Here is a 23,132-nt window from a genome sequence, read left to right on the forward strand (position 1 = left end):
ATATATATAGATTAAACTATATACCATAAGATTATATAAATATTTTAATATTAAAACTTTCAATGAATTTTCAAAAACATTTATAAATTATAAACTTATTAAAGATTTCACATTGAAATTTTTGTTATCGATTATTTAAATATTCAGTTATAAAATGATATGAATGATCATAGAACTGTATGATTATAAATTCTCATTTAATAAATGACTATATAAAATATACTATTCTTAGAAAAATAGGTTGGTCCATCTTGACTTACATTATATTTTTTATTAAACTAACTATCTAATTGATAAATAATCTACCAAAATTTTTTTTGCACTTTCCTTAATTAGAAGCTACGAAATTACCTAATATGATTAACGTATATATGAAAATTAATTATTATGAATAATAAATATTTGATAACAATTTTTGTGTCTTAGTTCTTTTTTTTTAATTTTATATTATTGAAAGATATTAAAAAATCACATTAAATATATAATAAAAACATTTATATTTTTTCTTATATGTTATATTTGAATTTTTCAAAATGTCTATATATTATTAGAAATTTGAATATTCCCACTCTGAAAATTTTGTGATCAATAGATTATTTTTTTGTTATAATAAGTTACAAATGATCATAAAATATAACGCATATGAATTTTTATTTAATAAATATTCAAACTAAATAATATATATATATAAACACTAATGATTTAAAGCAACAAGATTGGCTGATCAATTTAGTCGTCCAGTTGAAATCTTTCAAAAGTATGTGAAAGACTAAAGTCAAAGTAAATATTGATTTAGAATAGTAGTTATATTTTACTAACCAAATACCGAAAAAAACCGAACCGAACCGAAACTAACCCGATATCCGGGTTGAACACCCGTAATCCAAATGAAGCCAAACTATTGTTTCATTCTCCAAAATATAATAAAAATAATAACTTAATCCCGCGCAAGGCGCGGGTCTTATCCTAGTTAGTAGTAAAAGGATAAACGGGTACATAATTACATTATAATCATAGCCTGGTTATGATAACATTTTACATGCTAATATTGTTCTAATTTTTCTAAACATTTAGCGGTACATTAGTTTAGTTATGCTCCGGTTTCAAACCTACTGGTAAAAGTAATCAATCCTGAAGATGCAAAAATCTCCCAAACAACAATTAAATGAAAAGTCCGATCTGCAAAAACAAGAGAGAAAGAGAATATTTCTCTCGAGGGTCTATATATCCCCTAATACCTTTAACCTAGCCGCCGCAACCTAAACTCAACCACCACGGTGGCCGGACGCCTCTGCTCCAGTCGCCACCCCACCACTTCGTTCGTCTTTCTCAACAATTAAATGAAGTTGAAAAGATTCCAATCTTTTGAAACCAACAATATTTCTAGAGTTCAACCCAAAGTAATTGAAAGGAATAATAATCATCCGGAGGACAATAAAAATCCTCCATAAAACAAAACAAACCATATACAAGAGTCTTTCTTTAGTATTATTTTTATTTGTATTCACGATAAAACGTTAAGAAAACATGTCTTACCATCCGAGTCGTTATAGTATAGTGGTAAGTATTCCCGCCTGTCACCCGGGTGACCCGGGTTCGATTTCCGGCAACGGCGTATTTTTTACGTGACTCTTTTACGAAGACCCAATCAGCACATCATTGAGGCCGAACGCTTAAAGAGATTTTTCTTATCATGTTCAATGCTGTTGAGAATGAAAAGTATGATAGTGATGAAGCATTGAAGAAGGCTTGCAACTTGAAGACTCCATCAAGTTTTGATCGAGGGAGTCGAATAGATACCATGAATCCAAATTTCCAATAACTCAAAAAAGAGAGACAAAACTGGAAAAATAGTCTGGAAACTTGCGAAATCTCAAAGGCAACATCCATGAAACAAATGAACATATTATATAACCTAAAGGCAAAAATCAAAGAAAGAAATTATGCTACGGCAACATCTTGTCTTTTTAATGGACAGAGAAAAGATAGAGAATGAAGGAAAATAACAAAGTTCATTCAACAACACCAGTCATTTAAGCAGCTGCCTGAATCGGCGGTCCATTTGATCTGTTGAAACCACCACGACCTCCTCCTCTTCCACGACCTCCCCTTCCACGGCCACCTCCTGTTTCAACAACTTTTTCACATTAAAAACTAATGGGTCATACTGATTAAAATCATTATGTATTAAGAAACTGGGATTTTAAAACATCATCGTACCACGGCCCTGAGGAGGAGCATCATGTCCATAATCCTGTTGAGGAGGGGCAGGATTGTATCCATAGTCTCCTCCATGTTGTTGAGCTTCGTAGTATGGTTGGGAACCATTGTATCCTCCTCTTCCACGACCACCACGACCACGTCGTCCTCCTCTCCCGCGGCCTCCTCTTCCTCTACCAGATGACCGCTCAGGCTCCACACCTCCATCATCATACTCATGATACTGTGGAGGAGGAGCATTGTTTCCATAGTCTCCTCCATCTTGTTGAGCTTCATAGTATGGTGGAGGTCCACTGTGACCTACTCTTCCACGACCACCACGTGCTCCACCTCTCCCGCGGCCTCCTCTTCCTCTACCAGATGGACGCTCAGGTTCCATACCTCCATCATCATACTCAACGTTCACATATCCCTCGCCTGACACAAGCAAAACCACAAAATTGGAACGCTTGTCCACAGCTGAAGATGAAACAAAGATTTTGGGAAAGGAAATTGCGATCCTACCTCTGCCACCTCTTCCCCGACCACCCCTTCCTCGGCCTCTTCTTGCTCTGCCTCTTGGTGATCCATCTAAAACAGATATATAAAGATGATAAAGCCAATAAAAAAAAAAAGACAAGAAGCAGGGAGCTTGAAAACATTCATTTAAAGAGAGGTTGTAATACCTCTGCCTTCGTAATCAATCTCAGCTAATGGCTTCACCATCTCAATAGGAATCGGAGGCTGGTATCTGCAATATTATTTAGTAAGTTACCATTAGCATTAGAGACAATGTACCTCTCTACAAAGAATCCTGCTTGAGACACAGAACCTTTGTGATTACAACAAACAAAAAAATATATAAACAACAGGGTTGAAAAAACTCACCCAACTGAGGATGTGTTGAGCTCCTTCTTCGAAAGTGTTATCGTGATCAACGACACATGCCTTGTCGTCTCAATTCTTCAGGATAAAATAACAAGAAAATTAATAACCAAGATTAAGAGCACGGCAATGTAATAAGAGTCCTAACACAAATAAAAATGTCAATCAACTTACGGAAGAAGGCCTTCCTCTTTAGGCTCCCAGGTATCAGTTATGTCTGTGGATCCAATAGATGTGTGCTGGTGAAGACCAGGAATCCTTCTCTGCAATGATTATTACAAGAAAATGTTCAGATACAATAGAGCCCCCACATTTGTAATCATGACCAGACGAACCACACAAAAACAAACCTTAATCAACTCAACAATGTTCACACTCTTGTTGATAGCTCTTCCCATTGCCTTGAAAATAACTTCATCCGATCCTTTTTCCTATATTATATATAAACAAATCCCGTTCAGACGCAAGCAGGACAAGTTTTGTGATAAAAATCGGAATCAAATACAAGACTACACAATTATATATTTATCGACAGAATCATTGTAATAACCTAACCGCACCACAGATGACGACATAACTAATAAGACTAAAACGGTACAAATATTACGACAATCACATAGTTAAGACACAATTACAAAAATTCGTGTTTGGATTTTCTACTGAATCAGACACGAAATGCTACTTAATTGTCCGAATAAATAATAAAACCATAGAAGAAACTGAATCAAACAGATTCAACGAAGAAACACACAATACCTGAAGAAGAGCCATGGCATAGGTGATGCAGTTTCGCGCCCTACCGGTACTGGTGATGCGAATCTCGTTCTCAGCAATCGGAGTCTCATCCTTCGGCTTCGCAACGCGCTCATACATGTCCATCTGAACAACAACACACAAAAATCAGAAGAGCCCTTCTCAGAAACAAATTCGCTCACGAAGGTTGATACAAAACTGATTCAGAACAGGCTTTTCTTATAACAGGCTCTTCTTATAATCCTCACGAATCGACTGAATGATTTACCTTGTGTGACTGTTGGGGTTAGATCCTTGGAAACCCTAGTAGATTCGGATAAGCAAGGAATTAGAGCGGTTTTGTACAAGGCGCCCTCTCATATATAACAGCCGTACCAGTGAACTGCCCTAATTGATTTCCGGTTTGCAAAATTTCACTTTTAACCGGTTCGAACCGAACCGCGGATAGGACATAATTTTCCTCAGTTTTGATTTATCTCTTTGTGAAATTGGGAGCATATCAGTGTATTAAACACGAACTTTTTAATTTGCTTAAATTCAACCTTTACGGAAATTAATGGCTACTTGTTTATTTAATGTTCTTTTATTCAAAGCATTGTCTCTTTATGCTATAAATAAATAATAAACCAATTAACAAACGAATATCCCAAATCGTATTCCTACAACTTTTTCGGTTTACCTGCTCCGGTACCGGTTGGCCAGTTTGTTAAAATGGTCAAGCTCAATATTCGTGGTGAAGTGTTTGATTTTCCTGGAAGATTATCCAACTAGACAAGAAATAGTCAAGAAATGGTGGTTCTCTGTGGGCTAAAGAAGTCTATAAATGGACTTTTGGACTTTTTCATACAAGATATAAATAAAGTGTTTGACAAAACCCACATCTTACTTGTAATGGCAAAAAAGAAGAAGGAAAAATCTCTGTTCTCCGTATCATAATCAAATGTCATCATCTCTATGTACTGTATAAGTGACTTTCATTCTATAAAGGTAGGTTTGGAAACGAAAACAAGAATAAATCTATCAACCATTGCATTTTAAGCCTAAACAATTGATTAACTATTTTAGTAAGCATATTAATGTTTTTTTTTAATAAAAAATTGAAAACTAATTACCATATGTTAAAACTTTGGTTAAATATTAAAATGCATATAAGATACTGAACACTATAATTTGACCCGCACGTTCGTGCGCGGATATTTTTTCATTTTATAAATGTTTAATGTTGATATTATCATATACATTTTAAATATATGATTTATATTATAGTGTTATATTGTGTGGCTCTTTAGTTTTATTATTTAGGTTTCTTAATTCATATTAGTATGTAATGATTTGTTTAATACGTCTTACTGTTTTTATTATTTTATTATTACGTTTTCGAGTTTAGTACAATAAATTCTTAATCTAAAAAATTAAATAGAGATTTTATTTTTCAAAATTTGATTTTTGAAAATATGTAGTTATAGATATTCAAGTTTAACATATGTTGATAACTTTATTTTGTATAAAAATATTACTTTGCTTACAAATTTTAACCTTTTAATGGTAAATAATAATAAATTTAAATGAAAGTAGTTTTTAAATAAATAGGTTAATTTACCAATTTAATCTACTTTTTCACATTTAATTTATATAATACTTCAATTTTAATATAATATAGACTATAACTATAAAAGTTATAAAATAGCGTAATTTTTTCATTTTTCATTTTATAATAAAATTTGATTAATATTAATTTACAATAATATTATATTACTAATTACAAAGTTAATTAATGCATTATTTAACATAAATTTTTAAAAAATTAGTAAAATTTTGTTAGATTTTTTCTTAAAATTTTTTTTTCTAATACAAAATGAAATTCAGATTTATAGTTAGAACGGATTTATTATTAATATCTTTATTTTTTCTTATGTTATATTATATAATTAATAAAATGGACACAATATAACTTTTGTACCGTAGATAAAAATAGTAACTATATTTTAATAGAGATACATGCAGTTTTTAGAACTAATTAAATATCATAATACGCATAGATTGCATAAAAAAATACTATAAATTTTGTAAGCAACACCTTTAAATTTGTCTGTGTCAGAGTAAATAATACCTTTTGGGACTTCTTCGTCAGTCATGTAGGACACAAGGTTGCATTATGTGTTGAAAATATATATTAATCACATGTCTTACTTTAACATAAGCTTCAATTTTTTGGTTTATTTATGATTGGAGATTGGTTAAATTAAATGCAGTCTTACCAGTCTGCAGCTGCTAGCAAGATTACATCAATTATAATACGTGCACCATATAGAAGATTCCCTAACCCGATCCTAAAAACGATAATAAGCATATTTTTTTGAGCTAAGCTTATGGGATTAAATCATGAAAATGTGAACCAAGACGAATATGTGGCCTCACTGTCTTCCCCTGAACAAATTTGTATAAAGAAACATGACAATATTGTTATGTCTCAACTTTCATGGACAACTGTATAGAAAGATGATGGAAGTTAAAAGCCCTTTTTCAAAAAAAAAAAAAAAAAAGATGATAGAAGTCAAATAAATAGGCAAGTGAAGAATACAATAATGCTTAAGCTTACCACTTCAACGATCGTTGCTCCCTTACGTAGTTAAGATCTTATTGGACAGCTTAAAAAACATCCAAAAAGAAGCGTAGAACTACACAAGCTCAATTATTTATTATCAAGCAAGACGAACTGTTTGGATGACGTCAAGTAAGGGCTAATATAGACTTACATCTTTATTCTATCAGGTAAAAGTTTTGGAGAAGAAAAAAAAAGTCACAAGAAAGAAAAACAAGAGAGAGAGAAAGGTTTTCTCTCGAGTGTCTCTCTACCCAGACGCCGTCAAACCCTAATTCTTGCTTTTGAGGGGATCGAAGGCACTTGTCGCCGCCGGTCTCCTCCTCCGCCTCTATTTTGCTCGTCTCAGCCACTTTTATCGATCCCATCGACCCCCGTTACCTCCTCTTTGTCGAGCTACTCTGGATTTCTTCTTCGGTGGATCTAATCGGAAGCTAGAGGCGCGTGCCTCTCTTCTCTGGAGTACAGACGAGGGTGTGATGGTGGTGCGATTCTCGGTGGCCTTGATTCTCTGCCTCCTCCGACTGCCGGCGTAAGATCTGGGTCAGATCTTAATCTCAAGAGTGGTGACTTTTCGAGAGCGTAGCCACCTCTCTTCTCATTGCTGCCTTGCCTCCCGACGGTTCAAGGGTCTAGTAGCTTCAAGGTTCTTTAGAGCCTCTCCTCGAGAATTCGTTTTCTCTGAGTACGGCGGAGCCGTGGCTCTCCGTTGAGGGCCTCTTTCCTTTGCTTCAAGTGTTAGCTTCCATGGTTTGTCCCTGTGTTGTGGCGTGTGTCTCTTTCTATTGTTCTTTGGTGGTTGAATACTCAGGGTTCTTCGAGGACAGTCCCGCCGTGTTCCCTCTAGGTCATGATGCTAGAGCCTCGCTCACACTCGGATTCATCTGTTTTTGAGGTGTCTACTGACTTCTCCAGATCTTCATCTCCTTCGCAATGCTCTGGGATGCTTCTCTTGACTGATTTGTTGTCTGCACTTAATCTCTGGGTCGCGTGGCCGGACTTAAGACCTCCTGCGCTTGACCATGATACCTGAGTTTCAAAACAAGCGTGGCCAGCTTTGATAGTCAGGTTGTGAGCTTCCCGAGCGGTTATTGGTGTTGTCTTCAACGAAGCCCACCTCAGCTTGCACCGGATTGGGTGTTGCCGGCCCTCCGTCGTCGCAGCTTGAGAGAATCTCCGGGTTTGTCGTCGGCATTTCAACACCGTTTTAGCCTACTCTTCGATGCTGAAGGCTCAGCCTCAGATATCAAGAAATGGTTGTGTAAGGTTCTAATAGCTAATGTTTGTTGCAATAATCTTAGTTCTAAGTGTTGTTCACCTCTGAACACTTTTAGTTCTCTCTAGGTTCTATGGGTTTTTTATATTTTTGCGGCCAATAGAATCTGAATTAGCTTTCGAGCAGATCAGATTTTAATTTGTATTGTGATCAGACCTTCATTCAAGTTAATGATATTTACACTTTTAGCAAAAAAAAAAAAAGTTTTGGAGAAGCTGATGTCTGCCATTCTCGCGACATCATTTACTACCATCTTAGTTACACCTTGCACAACGCTTAAAGAAATAGAAGAAATATACAATACAAAGATGAGATAGTAGTTATTGCAAACATAACTACTGGTTTAGGTTTAAAGGTTTCTACACCGAGGTCTGGGGTTCGAACTCCAAACTATGCAATTTCTTGCAAATTACAGGAAATTCAGGTTTCAAGTCCCAGAGAGAGCGATTTATTAATGGAGACTACAGAATAAAAGCTTACAAAGAATCTTCAACATGGTGCAAGTAAATCTAGTCAGAAATAGATCTTCATACGGCTCAGATGATGCAGTTAGGCGTAGATTTTCATAAGGCAGGTAGTATTGTCGGTTGTCGAATCGTCTATGTAATATTTCTCATAAATGTAATATCATAATAAATCAGCGTTAAAAAAAAAAAATCAATGTTAAAAAAGTTATTGCAAACATAAAAATATATTAGTAACAGACTTTTCAAGTGGATATCTAAGTACCTGACGAAAAAATGCAAGTCATTTGAAATCACTAACTGAAGAATAAGAGTTACATTAGGTTGAAAACAACGAAGAATTACGTTTGATTGCAGGTTGCACAAACTATAATTCGATGCTGTGTTATCATTGAATTCACTGCATGAAACTTAGACTACAGACAAAAAAGGCAGCTAGCGAGATCGAGAACAATACCTGAATCGAGCGTCAGCTGCAACTTGACTGCATCCAGATTGTGGAGCTGACATGGGGAACAAATCAGCACCAAAAACTCCTAGCGGCAGAGAAACCTTGGAAACTTCTATAATAGTCCTCATACTGATGGAGCACAACATATAATAAATCTACTGTCGCACTTGGCCCTCGTTTGATCTTTAGTACTTGATAGATCTAATCTAACCTAGAAACTCAGGTTCACATCATTTCAATCTATAGATCAAAAACCAGCTAAAAAGAAGATTCTTCTTCATGTAGCAAGCAACAACATTTAATCTGTTTAATCGATTGGTTAGATCTACCCAGAAATCTGATGATCTAGTTCAGCTCCTTGGTGTAAACCCACTGCATGAACTCCAAAACTTTTCAGTGCCTTGCAATTCAACGAACCTAAGCATGAAGAGAAACAAAAAGTTCGTGTTGTATCATGTCATTGAGCAATCTGTGCGATCGTCACCTTTGAATTTCATGTGGCTCATCTAGGGAATTAAGTGACGACAAAGAGAACCACATTAGGTTTAATTTAATAGTTGTAAAGACATAAATGCAATTATATACATATTATGGTTGATTAACGTAAATATCAAATAAGACATATACTAATAATCTTGAATTGGTTCAACATAGACTTTCCTATGATAGATTTTTTTTAGGACTCTAAATTAATAGAGTAGATGCAACTGAAAATTGTGAACATGCATGATTTTATGCTTCTGTGCAGTTCAGATTATTTCTTTACAGACAAATTGTGGAGAATTAAATATGTCTAGTACATTATGTGTGAGTCTGAGGCAGCATAAAAAGCACTACTAGTACGATGGCTGCGTTAGGAATGAAAGGAAGGTGTCCTGTATCTTTGCTTCTCGTGGTTTAACCAGAGGATCAATGGTGTTTTTCCATCCTTCAAATTCTATGGGAGAGCCAGCATCGGGCAGCTCGAACCCATTCACATAGAAGGTTGGTGTAGCGGAAACTCCTCTTGAAATGCTATACTGCAAAACATAACAAAGGCAAAACAATCTTATGGAGGGAGTGGACAAAACTTATTATGAAAACTATACTAACGACAGAAAGTAAGGCAAGGTACTAGAACTCAAGCTTATACTGCAAGTCTGCAAACTAAAATAATGACCATTGAGTAGTGACTATGAAGCTGAAGGGATCACCTTGAAGGAAACCCTAGTGGCAAGATCTGTTTTTGAGTTGCGGAAGCCAGATTTAAGAGGATAATGAAATGAGCTACCTAATGTAACTGTCCCGAGTTTGACTAATTTGTCCACAACTGCAGGTCTTGGCATGTATTGTGTTTGCGAGTTGTAGAACAACGCCTGTTAAAACAATAAACCATAAGTAATGACCATAGACAAGGGCATACATTACACCACAGCGAAACAGAACCGCCGATATAAAATTTCCTCTGTTTGATACATTCAAAGTTTGGATTTTAAAATAACACTAATCGAACCTGGTGCTTGAAGATCCCTTCCAGCAAACTGAACGTGGCATTGGCGTTTATGGTACTCACAATGTGTAAGGCCCGAGATACTACAAACGCATTGTCATGGAACCTGCATGATCCAAAAAAAAAAACACGAAACATAAATTGTAATAAGACGGAAAATCAAATAGGAAGACGAGAAAATCAAACACTGACGGCAACGGCATGAGGTGAAGAACAAGAGCAACGCGAGATCCGTAGTGATCAACCGCTAGCTTTAGCGGTTCCCAAGCGTCTCCGCAATCGGGGCAAACCGGATCAAAATACGCTTCGATAAGTATCGTATCCGGTTCGATCTTGCGACCCGGTGGATACACGAATCCATCGCGCCTCGACGGAGGTAGTTGCTGCGCTTCTACGCTTGTTCCGACGAGCAAAGCAGCGAACAATAAAGCCGTTCGAATCATTTTCGCTCTCCCTCTGTCTCTGGATCGATTTCTCTTACAAGAAGAGATTAAAGAAGAAATCAACGGCCACGATTACTCGGAAGCTAAGTGAGACCCAGTCTTTCATTGCTAGCCGTTGATTTCCAATTTTGGTGACGTGGCGTACATTGTATCTGATTTTCATTTTCAGCCGTTGTTTTAATTATGCTGACGTGGCGGAATCTGGGGTTTATGATACAAAGTGATTAAAATGTTAAGCGGGAAAGTTTTTTTTTTTTTTTGTTTGTCAAAGCAATGACAAAACAAGTTCTTCCACTGATAGAGAAGATCCCTCAAACGATCCTTGGATTCTTAGAATCTTCTCCTTCGTGTTGGTCTTCTTCTCTATCAAAGACGACGCAAGCTCATGCTCGTATACTCAAATCCGGAGCCCAGAACGATGGCTACATCTCCGCAAAGCTCATCGCTTCCTACTCGAACTATAGCTGCTTCGACGATGCTAATCTCATCTTGCAATCGATTCCGGATCCAAATGTCTACACTTTCTCGTCTCTTATCTACGCCTTAACTAAGGCGAAGCTTTACTCTCAATCGCTCGGCGTGTTTTCTCGGATGTTCTCTCGCGGGTTGATTCCAGATACCCACGTTCTTCCGAATTTGTTCAAAGTCTGTGCTGAGTTATCGGCTTTTAGAGCTGGTAAACAGATTCATTGTGTGGCGTGTGCGTTGGGGTTGGATGGGGATGGGTTCGTTCAGGGTTCTTTGTTTCATATGTACATGAGGTGCGGTAAGATGGGTGATGCACGCAAGATGTTCGATAGAATGTGTAACAGAGATGTTGTGACCTGCAGTGCTTTGCTTTGTGGGTACGCGAGAAAGGGTTGTTTAGAAGAGGTGGTTCGTGTCCTCTCTGAGATGGAAAGTTCTGGTATTGAACCGAATATAGTGTCTTGGAATGGGATTCTTAGTGGGTTTAATCGTAGCGGGTATCATAAGGAAGCAGTGGTGATGTTCCAGAAGATGCATCATCTGGGTTTCCTACCTGATGAGATTGCTGTTTCAAGTGTACTGCCTTCTGTTGGAGACTCGGAGAGGCTTGATATAGGGAGGCAGATTCATGGGTATGCGATTAAACAGGGTTTGCTGAAGGATAAATGTGTTATTAGTGCGATGATTGATATGTACGGGAAGTCTGGTCATGTCTATGGGATTATAGAACTTTTTGAACAGTTTGAGCTGATGGAGACCGGGGTCTGCAATGCATGCATTACAGGGTTGTCGCGAAATGGTCTTGTTGACAAGGCGCTTGAGATGTTTGCGTTGTTCAAGGAGCAGAAGATGGAGCTAAATGTCGTGTCATGGACTTCGATCATAGCTGGATGTGCACAGAATGGGAAAGATATCGAAACGTTGGAACTGTTTAGAGAGATGCAGGTTGCTGGAGTGAAGCCAAACCGTGTAACAATCCCTTCAATGCTTCCAGCCTGCGGAAATATAGCAGCTTTGGTTCATGGGAGATCGGCTCATGGATTTGCTGTACGGGTTCACCTCTTGGATGATGTTCATGTAGGGAGCGCTCTGATTGACATGTATGCCAAATGTGGAAGAATCAACATGTCTCAGGTTGTCTTCGATATGATGCCCACGAGAAACTTAGTCTGCTGGAATTCGTTAATGAGTGGATACTCAATGCACGGGAAGGCCAAGGAAGTCATGAGCATATTTGAATCTCTCGTGAGAACCAGATTAAAACCTGATTTCATCAGCTTTACAAGCTTATTATCAGCATGTAGCCAAGTAGGTTTAACAGATGAAGGGTGGAAATATTTCGGCATGATGACTGAGGAATATGGGATTAAACCGAGGCTGGAACATTATTCTTGCATGGTAAGCCTTCTTGGACGCGCAGGGAAGTTGCAAGAAGCATATGATTTGGTAAAAGAGATGCCTTTGGAGCCAGACTCCTGCGTCTGGGGAGCTTTGCTAAACTCTTGCAGACTTCAAAACAATGTAGACTTAGCTGAGATCGCAGCAGAAAAGCTTTTCGGTCTAGAACCCGAAAACCCAGGGAGTTACGTTCTCTTGTCCAATATATACGCAGCTAAAGGCATGTGGGCAGAAGTAGACAGTATTAGAAACAAGATGGAGAGTCTGGGGCTGGAGAAGAACCCGGGATGCAGCTGGATCCAAGTGAAGAACAAAGTGTACACGCTTCTTGCTGGTGACAAGTCTCATCCGCAGATAGATCAGATAACAGAGAAGATGGATGAGATTAGCAAAGAGATGAGGAGAGCTGGTCATCTCCCAAATTTGGATTTTGCTCTGCAAGATGTGGAGGAGCAAGAGCAAGAGCAGGCATTATGGGGACACAGCGAGAAACTAGCAGTAGTTTTTGGTCTTCTGAACACACCGGACGGTACACCTCTTCAGGTTATAAAGAACCTTAGAATATGCGGAGATTGCCACTCAGTCATTAAGTTTATATCGGGCTACGCAGGTAGAGAGATCTTCGTTAGGGATACGAATAGGTTTCATCACTTTAAAGATGGTGTTTGTTCTTGTGGAGATTTCTGGTAATATCTTAAGGGATTTTTTTTGCTATTAAAGATGTTGGACCATCATCAGTGGCGGAACCCGAAATTGTTTTTACTGGGGTCAAAATTAAAAATTATTCATAAATTTTTAAAAGTTAAAGTACATTACAATTCATCTATTCTTTATTTTTATCACAATTTTTTATAAAATTTAGATTTTTATTTGAATAAACAATAAATACAAGGGCAAATCTCCAAAATAGCACATTTCTAAGTTTATATCACAAAAATAGCACTCAAAAACTAAAATGACCAAAATAGCACCTTTTTAAGTTTATCCTTTGAAAATTTTAATTTTTTTATTTTTCAAAATTTGAAATCTTATCCCAAAACCTCATTTCTCAACTCTAAACCCTAAACCCTAAACCATAAACCCTAAACCCTAAACTCTAAACCCTAAACCCTAAACTCTAAACCCTAAACCCTAAACTCTAAACCCTAAACCCTAAACTCTAAACCCTAAACCCTAAACTCTAAACCCTAAACCCTAAACTCTAAACCCTAAACCCTAAACTCTAAACCCTAAACCCTAAACTCTAAACCCTAAACCCTAAACTCTAAACCCTAAACCCTAAACTCTAAACCCTAAACCCTAAACTCTAAACCCTAAACCCTAAACTCTAAACCCTAAACCCTAAACTCTAAACCCTAAACCCTAAACTCTAAACCCTAAACCCTAAACTCTAAACCCTAAACCCTAAACTCTAAACCCTAAACCCTAAACTCTAAACCCTAAACCCTAAACTCTAAACCCTAAACCCTAAACTCTAAACCCTAAACCCTAAACTCTAAACCCTAAACCCTAAACTCTAAACCCTAAACCCTAAACTCTAAACCCTAAACCCTAAATCCTAAACTCCACCCTTTAACTCTAAACCCTAAGTTTGTGACTTTTGATAAAACATTAAGGGTTATTTTTGTGACTTTTGACCTTGAGTGCTAGTTTGAGAACATAAACTTGATTTAATGATATTTTTGTCTTTTTCTCTAAATACAACCACCTAAAAACCAAACATCATTAAAAAACATTGTTATAATTTCTAACATTTTAAATATTTGTATTTTAGGAACTGATGCATTATCTATTAAGAATAACAAACTAAATTACATATTTAAATACATAAATTATAAATATAGATCTTAAATTTTCTATGAGTTTAAATCATGTCCTATCTAACTTGATATAAACACAAAAATATGACCTATAGATACTAAAGTAAATTAGAACGTAAACATGTTTTACTTGTCTTTTTGTAGTGAATAGTAAAATATATGAAAACAAAAAACACTAGCAAGAAAAATAAAACAAGCAACGTAAAAAATTTGTTGACATTTTTTTTTAAATAAAAGCTATAGAATTATCTAATATTTTTATTTTAGATAGTCCTTTGTGGATTCATATTAAAGTGGATTCAAATTAAAACTGAGTCCAAAATGAAGTGAGCCAACACCTAAACTTAAAATAATTCTTTGATTATTTTGTCTTTGGCGTTTTATTCTTTGTGGGGTCAGTTAAAAATTTATGCTGGAGTCGCAAACAAAATTTATACTAGAAAAATTAAACACACAATTGTTTTTATTTAGGTGGGGTCAGCTGACCCCCTACCACCTTACTAACTCCGCCCCTGATCATCATGTTGTTTCTACTATACAAGCTGATTAGAAGCTTATGAATGGTAAACCTACAGAAGATATTGTGCATGATACTTTCAAATTTTGGTTCATAATGTGTATGTACACACAAAGCAGCTGGCTCTTATTAATAACTCATTGTAAGCTTTATGAGCGGTCAACTATTACCTATATGAACATGTAATCACAAAGCCCGTATAGCTCAGTTGGTAGAGCGCAAGGCTCTTAACCTTGTGGTCGTGGGTTCGAATATCACGGTGGGCGCTTAATTATTTTTTCCTGAGAAATTTTAATGAAATATCTCCCAAAAAGGACAAAAACTTTTCGATCTAAAAATAAATAATAATTTTTGATTTTCAGGAAAATAATAAATGGTCAGATATCATCCAACCACGTTTTCATTATTATTTTTTCGTGAGAAATTTTAATGAAATATCTCCCAAAAAGGACAAAAACTTTTCGATCTAAAAATAAATAATAATTTTTGATTTTCAGGAAAATAATAAATGGTCAGATATCATCCAACCACGTTTTCATTATTATTTTTTCGTGAGAAATTTTAATGAAATATCTCCCAAAAAGGACAAAAACTTTTCGATCTAAAAATAAATAATAATTTTTGATTTTCAGGAAAATAATAAATGGTCAGATATCATCCAACCACGTTTTCACAGAGAGCCACAGCATCACAGTTGAATACATCGCAGTTTCTCTCTCTCAATCTATCTCTTTCTCTCTGCTTGAATCGATTCGTTCCAGGTACGTGATTTGTTCATCATCTTCCATCATCGCTATTCGATTACGTCTTCTTCCTCACTTTCACGGGCTCGAATGTTATGATCAGATCGGATCGGATTTTGAATTGATTTGGTTTCATTTTTGATATCGATCTGTTCCAGCCTCGCGTTTTGTTTACAGGGATTGTGGAGCGGTTTGATTTGATTTCGATCTGTGACAATGGTGGCTACTGGAATCGACGTGGATGAAGGAGCTCTCGAGATCGGAATGGGTAAGTAGTTGATTTTTGATTTTTTATCTGTAGATTCCGATCTTGGATCACATATTCTCTAAAATGTTGGTTGACTAACGGATGATGTAGATGGCTTTCTTCGTTGAATCACATATCAATCATTTTCTGTAGCTGATGTTATCTTTGTGAGAGTCTGATTAGAGAATCTTTTGAATTTGTGTAGAGTACAGAACTGTCTCAGGTGTTGCAGGACCCTTGGTCATCCTTGAAAAAGTGAAGGTAGGATCATTGATAACGACAAGCTTTGTCACTGATATATTGAATCCTATCTTTGCTATAAGAAATGTTTATAATGTACCTGCAGGGTCCTAAGTACCAGGAGATTGTTAATATTCGCCTAGGAGATGGATCTATGAGACGTGGTCAGGTCTTGGAGGTTGATGGCGAGAAAGCTGTTGTCCAGGTTCATGGTTCTTCTGTCTTACTCTTAACTTGATTTCTGCATTACACTTAAGCACATGTTGTACAGTTTTGCTTGTCCTGAATAACTTAATTCATCTAATGGTTTTAGGTTTTTGAAGGAACATCTGGAATTGACAACAAATTTACCACCGTGCAATTCACTGGAGAGGTATTTACCATAAGCCTTCTTCACTTAAAACTAAGTTGATTCCTTAAATGGATGGCAGCTTTCAAAGAACTGAGAATTGCTATAATTTTTTTGTTTGTATTGTTTCAGGTTTTGAAAACCCCTGTATCACAAGACATGCTTGGCCGCATTTTTAACGGCTCAGGAAAGCCAATTGATAATGGCCCTCCTATTTTGCCAGAGGCATACCTTGACATCTCTGGTGAGTGTTTATTTGCCTCATTGTGTGATCTCTGAAGCCAAAGTTTTGTTGTTGTTTTAATTGGCCGGTGAATAATATTTACAGGAAGTTCAATCAACCCCAGTGAAAGAACCTACCCTGAAGAGATGATTCAAACTGGGATTTCTACCATTGATGTCATGAACTCGATCGCTCGTGGACAGAAGATTCCTCTTTTCTCTGCTGCTGGTCTACCTCATAACGAAATCGCTGCTCAAATTTGTCGTCAGGCTGGTCTTGTTAAGCGGTTGGAAAAGACTGAGAACCTAATTGAGGTAAGCATTTGCTCCGTTTACCACCACTAAAGTAATTTTATCTTGTAAGGATCATGCTGAAGTGTAAGTGTATATGTGCACACATTCACTTTCTAACTAATGTATAAGGATTTGAGCATCTCTTCGAATCCGTATGACATGTAATGGTCTATATTTTGTAATACCATTGACTTTTTAACCATACTTCTGCGACAATCGAGTATCCTACTTTGTAATTTCAGTCTCTTATTGTTTGGTTTTCATTGTGAAACCCTTTAATCTCTTCCCTTGTGTTTTTCTAGGATCATGGAGAGGACAATTTTGCAATTGTCTTCGCAGCTATGGGTGTAAACATGGAGACAGCTCAGTTCTTCAAGCGTGATTTTGAAGAAAATGGATCAATGGAAAGGGTTACCCTTTTCCTGAACCTGGTAACTTCTTGTGATTTCTATGCTTCTTACTGTATCTTACATGGTTGATAGTACCATTGTATTATCTCAATGATGAATTTACATTTATTATGCATTCCACTCCAACAGGCAAATGACCCGACCATCGAGAGAATCATCACTCCTCGAATTGCCCTGACAACCGCAGAGTATTTAGCTTATGAATGTGGGAAGCATGTGCTTGTTATATTGACAGACATGAGTTCTTATGCAGATGCTCTTCGTGAGGTTAGGTTTTGTTTCATTTGTCCCATGATTGTAACTTGATTTAGTTTTCACACACCTCAACAAGCATGTATGTTATATTTTATTTTTTGACAATTGCATACATATGTTTTCTGAAGTCTACATTGAACATATTTTTATAGGTCTCTGCTGCTAGAGAAGAAGTACCTGGAAGACGTGGATATCCAGGTTATATGTATACAGATCTTGCAACTATTTATGAGCGTGCAGGGCGTATTGAAGGAAGAAAGGGTTCCATCACCCAAATCCCTATCCTGACTATGCCCAATGATGGTAAAAAGTCATTTCATTCTTCGATTCTCTTCTTTCTGATTGAACAAAACTCATAATATCTCTTGTTGTATTACTCAGACATCACTCACCCTACTCCGGATCTTACTGGTTACATTACCGAGGGTCAGATATATATTGACAGGCAGCTTCACAACAGACAGGTGCGATATGCTTCACTCATTTTTCATATCTGTCGTTACGTTTTCTAATAAACATAAAAGGTTTCTCATGCATCTACGATGATCTCTGTTTATTTTTGTTGTTCTTCCTCAAAACAGATATATCCACCCATTAACGTGCTTCCATCACTTTCTCGATTAATGAAGGTAGCCAAGCCATTCCATTATATAACCTTGTTGAAATATACTATGAACTTATTAACTTAACCAACGTTCAACTCTTCAGAGTGCTATTGGTGAGGGAATGACTCGTCGTGACCATTCTGATGTGTCCAACCAGGTTCGCTATCTATAGAATCTTACTCTTCTGAAGTATCTCTCATATTCATTTAGAATCATCAAACCTAATTATCAATATTCTGTATCAATTTTCAGCTCTACGCAAACTATGCAATCGGGAAGGATGTTCAAGCCATGAAAGCTGTCGTTGGAGAAGAAGCTCTTTCTTCTGAGGATCTGGTACCTTTCTCTACTCAAATCACACTCATGTTTTTATATCAATACTCGCAACAATAATTTACTCATGACTATATCTTCTTGTGTTGTGGTTTTGCAGCTGTACTTAGAGTTCCTGGACAAATTTGAGAGGAAGTTTGTGATGCAAGGAGCATACGATACAAGAAACATCTTCCAGTCACTTGATTTGGCATGGACACTGCTCCGTATCTTCCCACGTGAGCTTCTCCACCGTATTCCTGCCAAAACTCTTGATCAATTCTACAGCCGCGATGCAACAAGCTAAGCCTTTTAAACAGCATCTACATTGCTCCATCCTCGTCTTATTTGAATCATGTTGAGAGAAGAAAAACAAGATTTGCGTGAAAACGAAAACACAAAAACTCAATAGAATTGTGGAATTTGGATTATTCGTTTGTTTTTTCATCAGTGTAATAAAGGTTGTGTAGGTAAACTACGCACGAAAACGCTATTTATAAGCTGTTGAATCATATCTTTTTTGTTGTTGTGTAATAATAATCAGACTTTTATTACATCTATGTGCAATATAGTCTCCGCAATATGTTACATATTTGCTCAGTTCTCTGCTCAGTTCTCTGGATATAACATAGAGAAATGATTGTCTGGCTCATGAAGTCCTCCAAAAATGAGTCAATGACACAATCCAAATCACGTATGGTCCAGGCCCTTTGATAATTTGGGTGTATGAATTTTAAACAGTTCTTATATATGAAGATGACACATTTTTATATGAATAATAATGTTATAACTAATTCACAACGTATGGCTGGTATAGCAGTGAGCAACAATGTCTATTTAAGCCATCCTAATGTAATCTAACAATTCCCTCTCTTTTGGTATTCTCTACTGATATAATATGAACCTCTGAATCCCAATACACTGAGCCGCATGGAAAAACAAAATCAAACAAACACCAACTCTCTTTCTCTCCAATTTTACACCATCTAGGAAACAGTATACCGTTTGTCCTGCCCAACAAAAAAAGAAGAAGATAATGTAAGAACCAGGAGCGAGAACGCGGTACTTTATGAAATATGAACATCGATCACAAGCTTATATAGTAACCCGCACTTTGTGTACTACATATGTCTGTTTGTGTCGTATGGCTAGTGGATATGCTCTAGGAGAGGAAATTAATATTAAATGCACAGAATAGTTGATGTTAAACAGCATTTCATCACTGATGATAGGTAGTTTACTCAAAAACCTCTAACCACTCTATTGCTCAGACAAACATAAACATAATGGGCAGACTTTCGTTTGAAACTTAAGGGGAGAATGAAGCGATTACCAGCAAATCAAAGACACTAGATTTTGTACTCGCCGACATGCATCCATTTGGTAGATGACCACTTGTTCCCTCTAATCACAGGACATCCACCTAGAATCAATGAGGATATATATTATCAACTCCAAACTCAAATGGTATCGTTAAAAAGGCAAATTTACAAAGGGTGTTTTATATGGTTATTATGATACCATGCAAGCTTGAGGGGTCTAGCGTAGCATCGGGCCTCATGCTCCAGAAGAGCAACGCATCGCCCATTCTAGGCTTTACGGAAAGTCCTTTTTTACCACACGCAGAGAGCTCATTATACCATGGTACGGAACTAAAATTCATATTGGCAGCAGGAAACACCGTTTCACCGCCTTCTTCAACATCCGACCTGTATATAGAATTAAAGAGTTTTTCCTTCTTGTATAAGAGAAAAAGAAGAGAGACAATACTTGAATATGGCAGCCTTAAAAAGAATACAGTTAGAAAATCATCTTACAGATACATGAGCATGGTAGCCATGCGTTGACCTCCATTCTTAGTGTTGAACTCGTCAACAAAGTAATCATAGTGTGGTTCATACTTTTGCCCTTCTTCGTAGTGAAGCACTTGAAGTCCTTCCCCATGATCTGCACTTTCCATAATCAATCATCTTTAAGCACATTACTAAATGAACATAACTCGAAAAGTTGATGTCATCATGTTGGTATTAACTGCTGTTGATCGTTGAAAAGTCACACCCATACCTGCTGGAATAAAGGTGTAATCAGCAATTCTTTTCTCAATGGTCTTAATGATTTTGTCCCTTCCTCTCCTAAGGAAAGTCCCCGAGCTTGTTCTCACCCTGATACAATACACAATGCTTGCCGAATTTAAAAAGTCTTTCTTTTTTTACTTTTCTCAGACATGAAGCATCATCAATCCAACATCCATGGAGAAAGGAAAGGAAAACGAACCTGCTGTCTTTGCTCTTGCCGGTTTGGCTATCAACAACAGTTGACTTCACCATATGTGGTTTGGCAAGACTGATTAAATACTCGCATTCTTCCTTCGACTGGTCACATCCACATCAAATAATATAAATTAAATACTCTCAAAGATTCGATTTTTTAGTTTTCAAACATGCATCAGTTCAGACATAACAGACACTATAACATTCAATGTAATAAGAGTTTCGTTTGAAATAAGAAGACAAACCAAGAAGTTGTGGTAGACGAAAGCTCTGGGTTCCCAAGAGAGCACTTCAGTCCACTGATCTCCTCTCTTCCCAAGTCCCTCCTCACTTCTACAAAATTCAAGAAACCATTTGAATCAAAAACATTCCGACCAAACAAAAAAAAAACTCAGACAGATCAAAGATTTGGACAGAACCAACTCAGCACCTCTCAGTTGCAGCTCGTCGGAAATAAGAGAGATCCATGGGAGAAGATTCGTCGTTGTTATTAATGGGAAGAGAGAAAACCCCAAAGGCCAAAAGCATCAAGAGAACAATCGTTAACATGAAAAGCATAAACAGAACCAGCATCAATGTCGACCATTTCCTCGCCTGTAATAATCTCTGCGACTGTCTCACCTTCGCCATCACCCAAACAAAGATCCAACCCGAACCAACAGAGAGAAACAAAAGTTTGCAAACCGGAGAGAGAGAGAGAGAGATAGGAATCGATCGGAGAAGAGAATCACAAAACCCCTGAGAACGAGATGCAGAAACCAAAAATATATATAAATAAAGATCAAAATTTATTTCGCACTTCCCTTTCTCTAATTTTCTGTCTCTGTTCTAACGCCGTGTCTTTACAAAAATATTTGAAATGACATTTATACCCTTCATTATACAATGGTCGGTCGTTGATGGATGCAGATGATTACGTAATTTCAGCTAGAATTGGTTTTTCTCAGCACAATGTTTTGTTTTTGATCTACACATGAAATCGAACCAATGGGCTATGTTGTTGATTACTATATGTATCATCTTTGACTAAACATATAACATTCCTCTCTTTTAATAACATAATAATTCTATTTCCTTAAATAGATAATTGTTTTTAATTAGTATAGATTTCCAGACTGTTTTATAGATTGTTTTCTGTTTATAGTTTTTTTGGTGAGATTTGATATTGGGGGAAGCGGTGTTTTGAATTTTGATTTTCTAACATGTTAGGCTTTTAGCTATGTTTTTACACCTAATCAGAATAATTATTAAGCTAAAAATAAATTGAGATAATTACAAAATCTGGTAATGTAATGACAAAGTTGTTGAACTTAAATCGTACTTTTTATAAGTAAAAATGGTAAAAAAAAACCTATAAATGTGACGAATCCCAAAAATCAGTGTGAGAGTTGGAGAACGAGAAAGTCAATACGTGAACGGAACGTTTACAAATTACAACTAGATCTCTTGTCCGCACTATGCATGATTATGTATTTTTAATTTATTTTTTATATATTTAAAAAGTTTGAAACGCAGAAGGTGAATTTTAGATTTTATAGAGAAGTAGAGATTTAAAAAAAAAACAATGATAAAATTGTTTAAAATGTAAATAACTCTGGGTATCAAGTTGTGTGGGAAAGAGAATAATAATTCGAATGATTCATGAATTAAAGTCACTCTTTGCTGCACGTTTCTGCATGATCTCTTATTCGTCCTTTGAAATGTTTTAAGTAATCAATTGATTTGTTGAAGTAGAAATTTGTTGCTGGTGATGAACTGAGTAGTAGTTTGCGTGGAAAATATTAGATATTATTGTTCTGTTGATAAAAAAAAAAATTAGATCTGTATAATGTTTTGATGTGTTTAAAAAATTATTTACCTTGGAAAAGTTTTGGAATTATGCTTGTGATGATGACAACTTTAAATTTCCTATTATTCTTGCTTTGTAGGTGATGTTAGGAGTTTTCAAGACTCCAAAGACAAATGATGTAGTATAAAAGATTGTCGAACCAATTCTAAGGGATTTCAAAGCACCGAGAATGCAAGTACGTACTTAATCTAAGTGCAACCGATAATTTGGATGGTTTTAAACTACTACTAATAATATAATGCAATAACAGAACAATAAAACAATAAAAGAAGTGATTTTCTTTGGTTATGATAAAAGAGAACTCATGGGTATAGGAATTAGACCTTGGGTGATCAAGTTTCGAAATAAAGATGGGAAACGATCAATCAAACTATCAACCTTAAGCTTAGACACAATCTTAAACAAACTCTATGTCTAGATGAATGTTCATTTACTAACATATTTCAAACATCAAATGTCTTTGGTTGAATAATATGAAAGCAATCATTACTAACAAGTCTATTGGCTATCTTAACACCTTTAACAACAAATGTCTTTGGTAAAGTATGTTAAAAGCTTAGGAGAGTTGTCT

General features: G+C 36.3%; 6 protein-coding genes and 1 non-coding gene across 9 annotated transcripts in view; 3 read left to right on the forward strand and 4 right to left on the reverse strand.

Annotated features, from left to right (window-relative positions):
• LOC106293530 (expansin-A11-like) overlaps positions 1-1,427 on the reverse strand; it is a 4,376-nt gene extending 2,949 nt beyond the window's left edge. The window contains exon 1 of the mRNA XM_013729205.1: positions 1,239-1,427. The gene's annotated coding sequence lies outside the window, so the exon portion shown is untranslated. The remainder of the gene's footprint in view (positions 1-1,238) is intronic.
• Positions 1,428-1,843: 416 nt separating this feature from the next.
• LOC106292546 (myosin heavy chain IB-like) lies at positions 1,844-4,316 on the reverse strand. Of its 2 annotated transcripts, none has more exons than XM_013728157.1 (9): positions 4,106-4,316; positions 3,841-3,963; positions 3,435-3,515; positions 3,259-3,347; positions 3,088-3,162; positions 2,886-2,950; positions 2,725-2,790; positions 2,221-2,637; positions 1,844-2,125 (listed from the first exon to the last, which is right to left on the reverse strand). In XM_013728157.1, exons 2-9 carry the CDS (start codon positions 3,961-3,963, stop codon positions 2,034-2,036), a joined length of 1,008 nt encoding a protein of 335 aa, XP_013583611.1. In that variant the 5' UTR covers positions 4,106-4,316; the 3' UTR covers positions 1,844-2,033. The 2 variants fall into 2 exon arrangements, with proteins under 2 accessions (XP_013583611.1, XP_013583610.1); XM_013728156.1 differs by having other exon boundaries at positions 1,844-2,137.
• Positions 4,317-9,342: 5,026 nt separating this feature from the next.
• On the reverse strand, positions 9,343-10,593 carry LOC106343401. Its single transcript, XM_013782597.1, has 4 exons — positions 10,312-10,593; positions 10,123-10,225; positions 9,824-9,985; positions 9,343-9,649 (listed from the first exon to the last, which is right to left on the reverse strand). The coding sequence occupies exons 1-4, from the start codon at positions 10,560-10,562 to the stop codon at positions 9,467-9,469; spliced, it is 699 nt and encodes a 232-aa protein (XP_013638051.1). The 5' UTR covers positions 10,563-10,593; the 3' UTR covers positions 9,343-9,466.
• Positions 10,594-10,808: 215 nt separating this feature from the next.
• On the forward strand, positions 10,809-13,229 carry LOC106343400 (pentatricopeptide repeat-containing protein At1g20230). The gene has a single exon (XM_013782596.1). The coding sequence runs from the start codon at positions 10,836-10,838 to the stop codon at positions 13,116-13,118; it is 2,283 nt and encodes a 760-aa protein (XP_013638050.1). The 5' UTR covers positions 10,809-10,835; the 3' UTR covers positions 13,119-13,229.
• A 1,729-nt stretch (positions 13,230-14,958) lies between these two features.
• Positions 14,959-15,031, forward strand: TRNAK-CUU. The gene has a single exon. It is a non-coding gene; the product is annotated as a tRNA-Lys (tRNA).
• Positions 15,032-15,410: 379 nt separating this feature from the next.
• On the forward strand, positions 15,411-18,996 carry LOC106295185 (V-type proton ATPase subunit B3-like). 2 transcript variants are annotated; one of them, XM_013731017.1, is made up of 15 exons: positions 15,411-15,526; positions 15,686-15,776; positions 15,961-16,016; positions 16,102-16,200; positions 16,309-16,368; positions 16,477-16,588; positions 16,673-16,881; positions 17,163-17,291; positions 17,400-17,537; positions 17,678-17,828; positions 17,907-17,989; positions 18,107-18,154; positions 18,234-18,287; positions 18,383-18,466; positions 18,564-18,996. In XM_013731017.1, the coding sequence occupies exons 2-15, from the start codon at positions 15,725-15,727 to the stop codon at positions 18,747-18,749; spliced, it is 1,461 nt and encodes a 486-aa protein (XP_013586471.1). In that variant the 5' UTR covers positions 15,411-15,526; positions 15,686-15,724; the 3' UTR covers positions 18,750-18,996. The 2 variants fall into 2 exon arrangements, with proteins under 2 accessions (XP_013586471.1, XP_013586472.1); XM_013731018.1 differs by having other exon boundaries at positions 15,435-15,526; positions 15,667-15,776.
• Positions 18,874-21,509, reverse strand: LOC106295186 (probable prolyl 4-hydroxylase 3). Its single transcript, XM_013731019.1, has 8 exons — positions 21,143-21,509; positions 20,958-21,045; positions 20,717-20,814; positions 20,507-20,604; positions 20,260-20,389; positions 19,964-20,151; positions 19,776-19,865; positions 18,874-19,452 (listed from the first exon to the last, which is right to left on the reverse strand). The coding sequence occupies exons 1-7, from the start codon at positions 21,340-21,342 to the stop codon at positions 19,792-19,794; spliced, it is 876 nt and encodes a 291-aa protein (XP_013586473.1). The 5' UTR covers positions 21,343-21,509; the 3' UTR covers positions 18,874-19,452; positions 19,776-19,791.
• Between the last annotated feature and the right edge of the window lie 1,623 nt (positions 21,510-23,132).

Source organism: Brassica oleracea, chromosome C5 (genome assembly GCF_000695525.1).
Source record: "Brassica oleracea var. oleracea cultivar TO1000 chromosome C5, BOL, whole genome shotgun sequence".
Taxonomy (NCBI): domain Eukaryota; kingdom Viridiplantae; phylum Streptophyta; class Magnoliopsida; order Brassicales; family Brassicaceae; genus Brassica; species Brassica oleracea.

Bases quoted from the DNA above. Each gene is read 5' to 3' on its own strand.
- LOC106292546 (XM_013728156.1), bottom strand. From the start codon at position 3,963: ATGGACATGTATGAGCGCGTTGCGAAGCCGAAGGATGAGACTCCGATT. The intron at 2,951-3,087 runs GTGAGTTTTTTC...ATAATATTGCAG, and splicing joins CTCAACACATCCTCAGTTGG to ATACCAGCCTCCGATTCCTA. The intron at 2,791-2,885 runs GTATTACAACCT...TATCTGTTTTAG, and splicing joins GATTGATTACGAAGGCAGAG to ATGGATCACCAAGAGGCAGA.
- LOC106343401 (XM_013782597.1), bottom strand. From the start codon at position 10,562: ATGATTCGAACGGCTTTATTGTTCGCTGCTTTGCTCGTCGGAACAAGC. The intron at 10,226-10,311 runs GTCAGTGTTTGA...TGGATCATGCAG, and splicing joins CTTCACCTCATGCCGTTGCC to GTTCCATGACAATGCGTTTG. The intron at 9,986-10,122 runs GTTCGATTAGTG...TTGTTTTAACAG, and splicing joins AAGGGATCTTCAAGCACCAG to GCGTTGTTCTACAACTCGCA.
- LOC106343400 (XM_013782596.1), top strand. From the start codon at position 10,836: ATGACAAAACAAGTTCTTCCACTGATAGAGAAGATCCCTCAAACGATC.
- LOC106295185 (XM_013731017.1), top strand. From the start codon at position 15,725: ATGGTGGCTACTGGAATCGACGTGGATGAAGGAGCTCTCGAGATCGGA. The intron at 16,201-16,308 runs GTTCATGGTTCT...TAATGGTTTTAG, and splicing joins GCGAGAAAGCTGTTGTCCAG to GTTTTTGAAGGAACATCTGG. The intron at 16,882-17,162 runs GTAAGCATTTGC...GTGTTTTTCTAG, and splicing joins AGACTGAGAACCTAATTGAG to GATCATGGAGAGGACAATTT.
- LOC106295186 (XM_013731019.1), bottom strand. From the start codon at position 21,342: ATGGCGAAGGTGAGACAGTCGCAGAGATTATTACAGGCGAGGAAATGG. The intron at 20,152-20,259 runs GTAAGATGATTT...TTCTATATACAG, and splicing joins GCTACCATGCTCATGTATCT to GTCGGATGTTGAAGAAGGCG. The intron at 19,866-19,963 runs GTATCATAATAA...CATTGATTCTAG, and splicing joins AGACCCCTCAAGCTTGCATG to GTGGATGTCCTGTGATTAGA.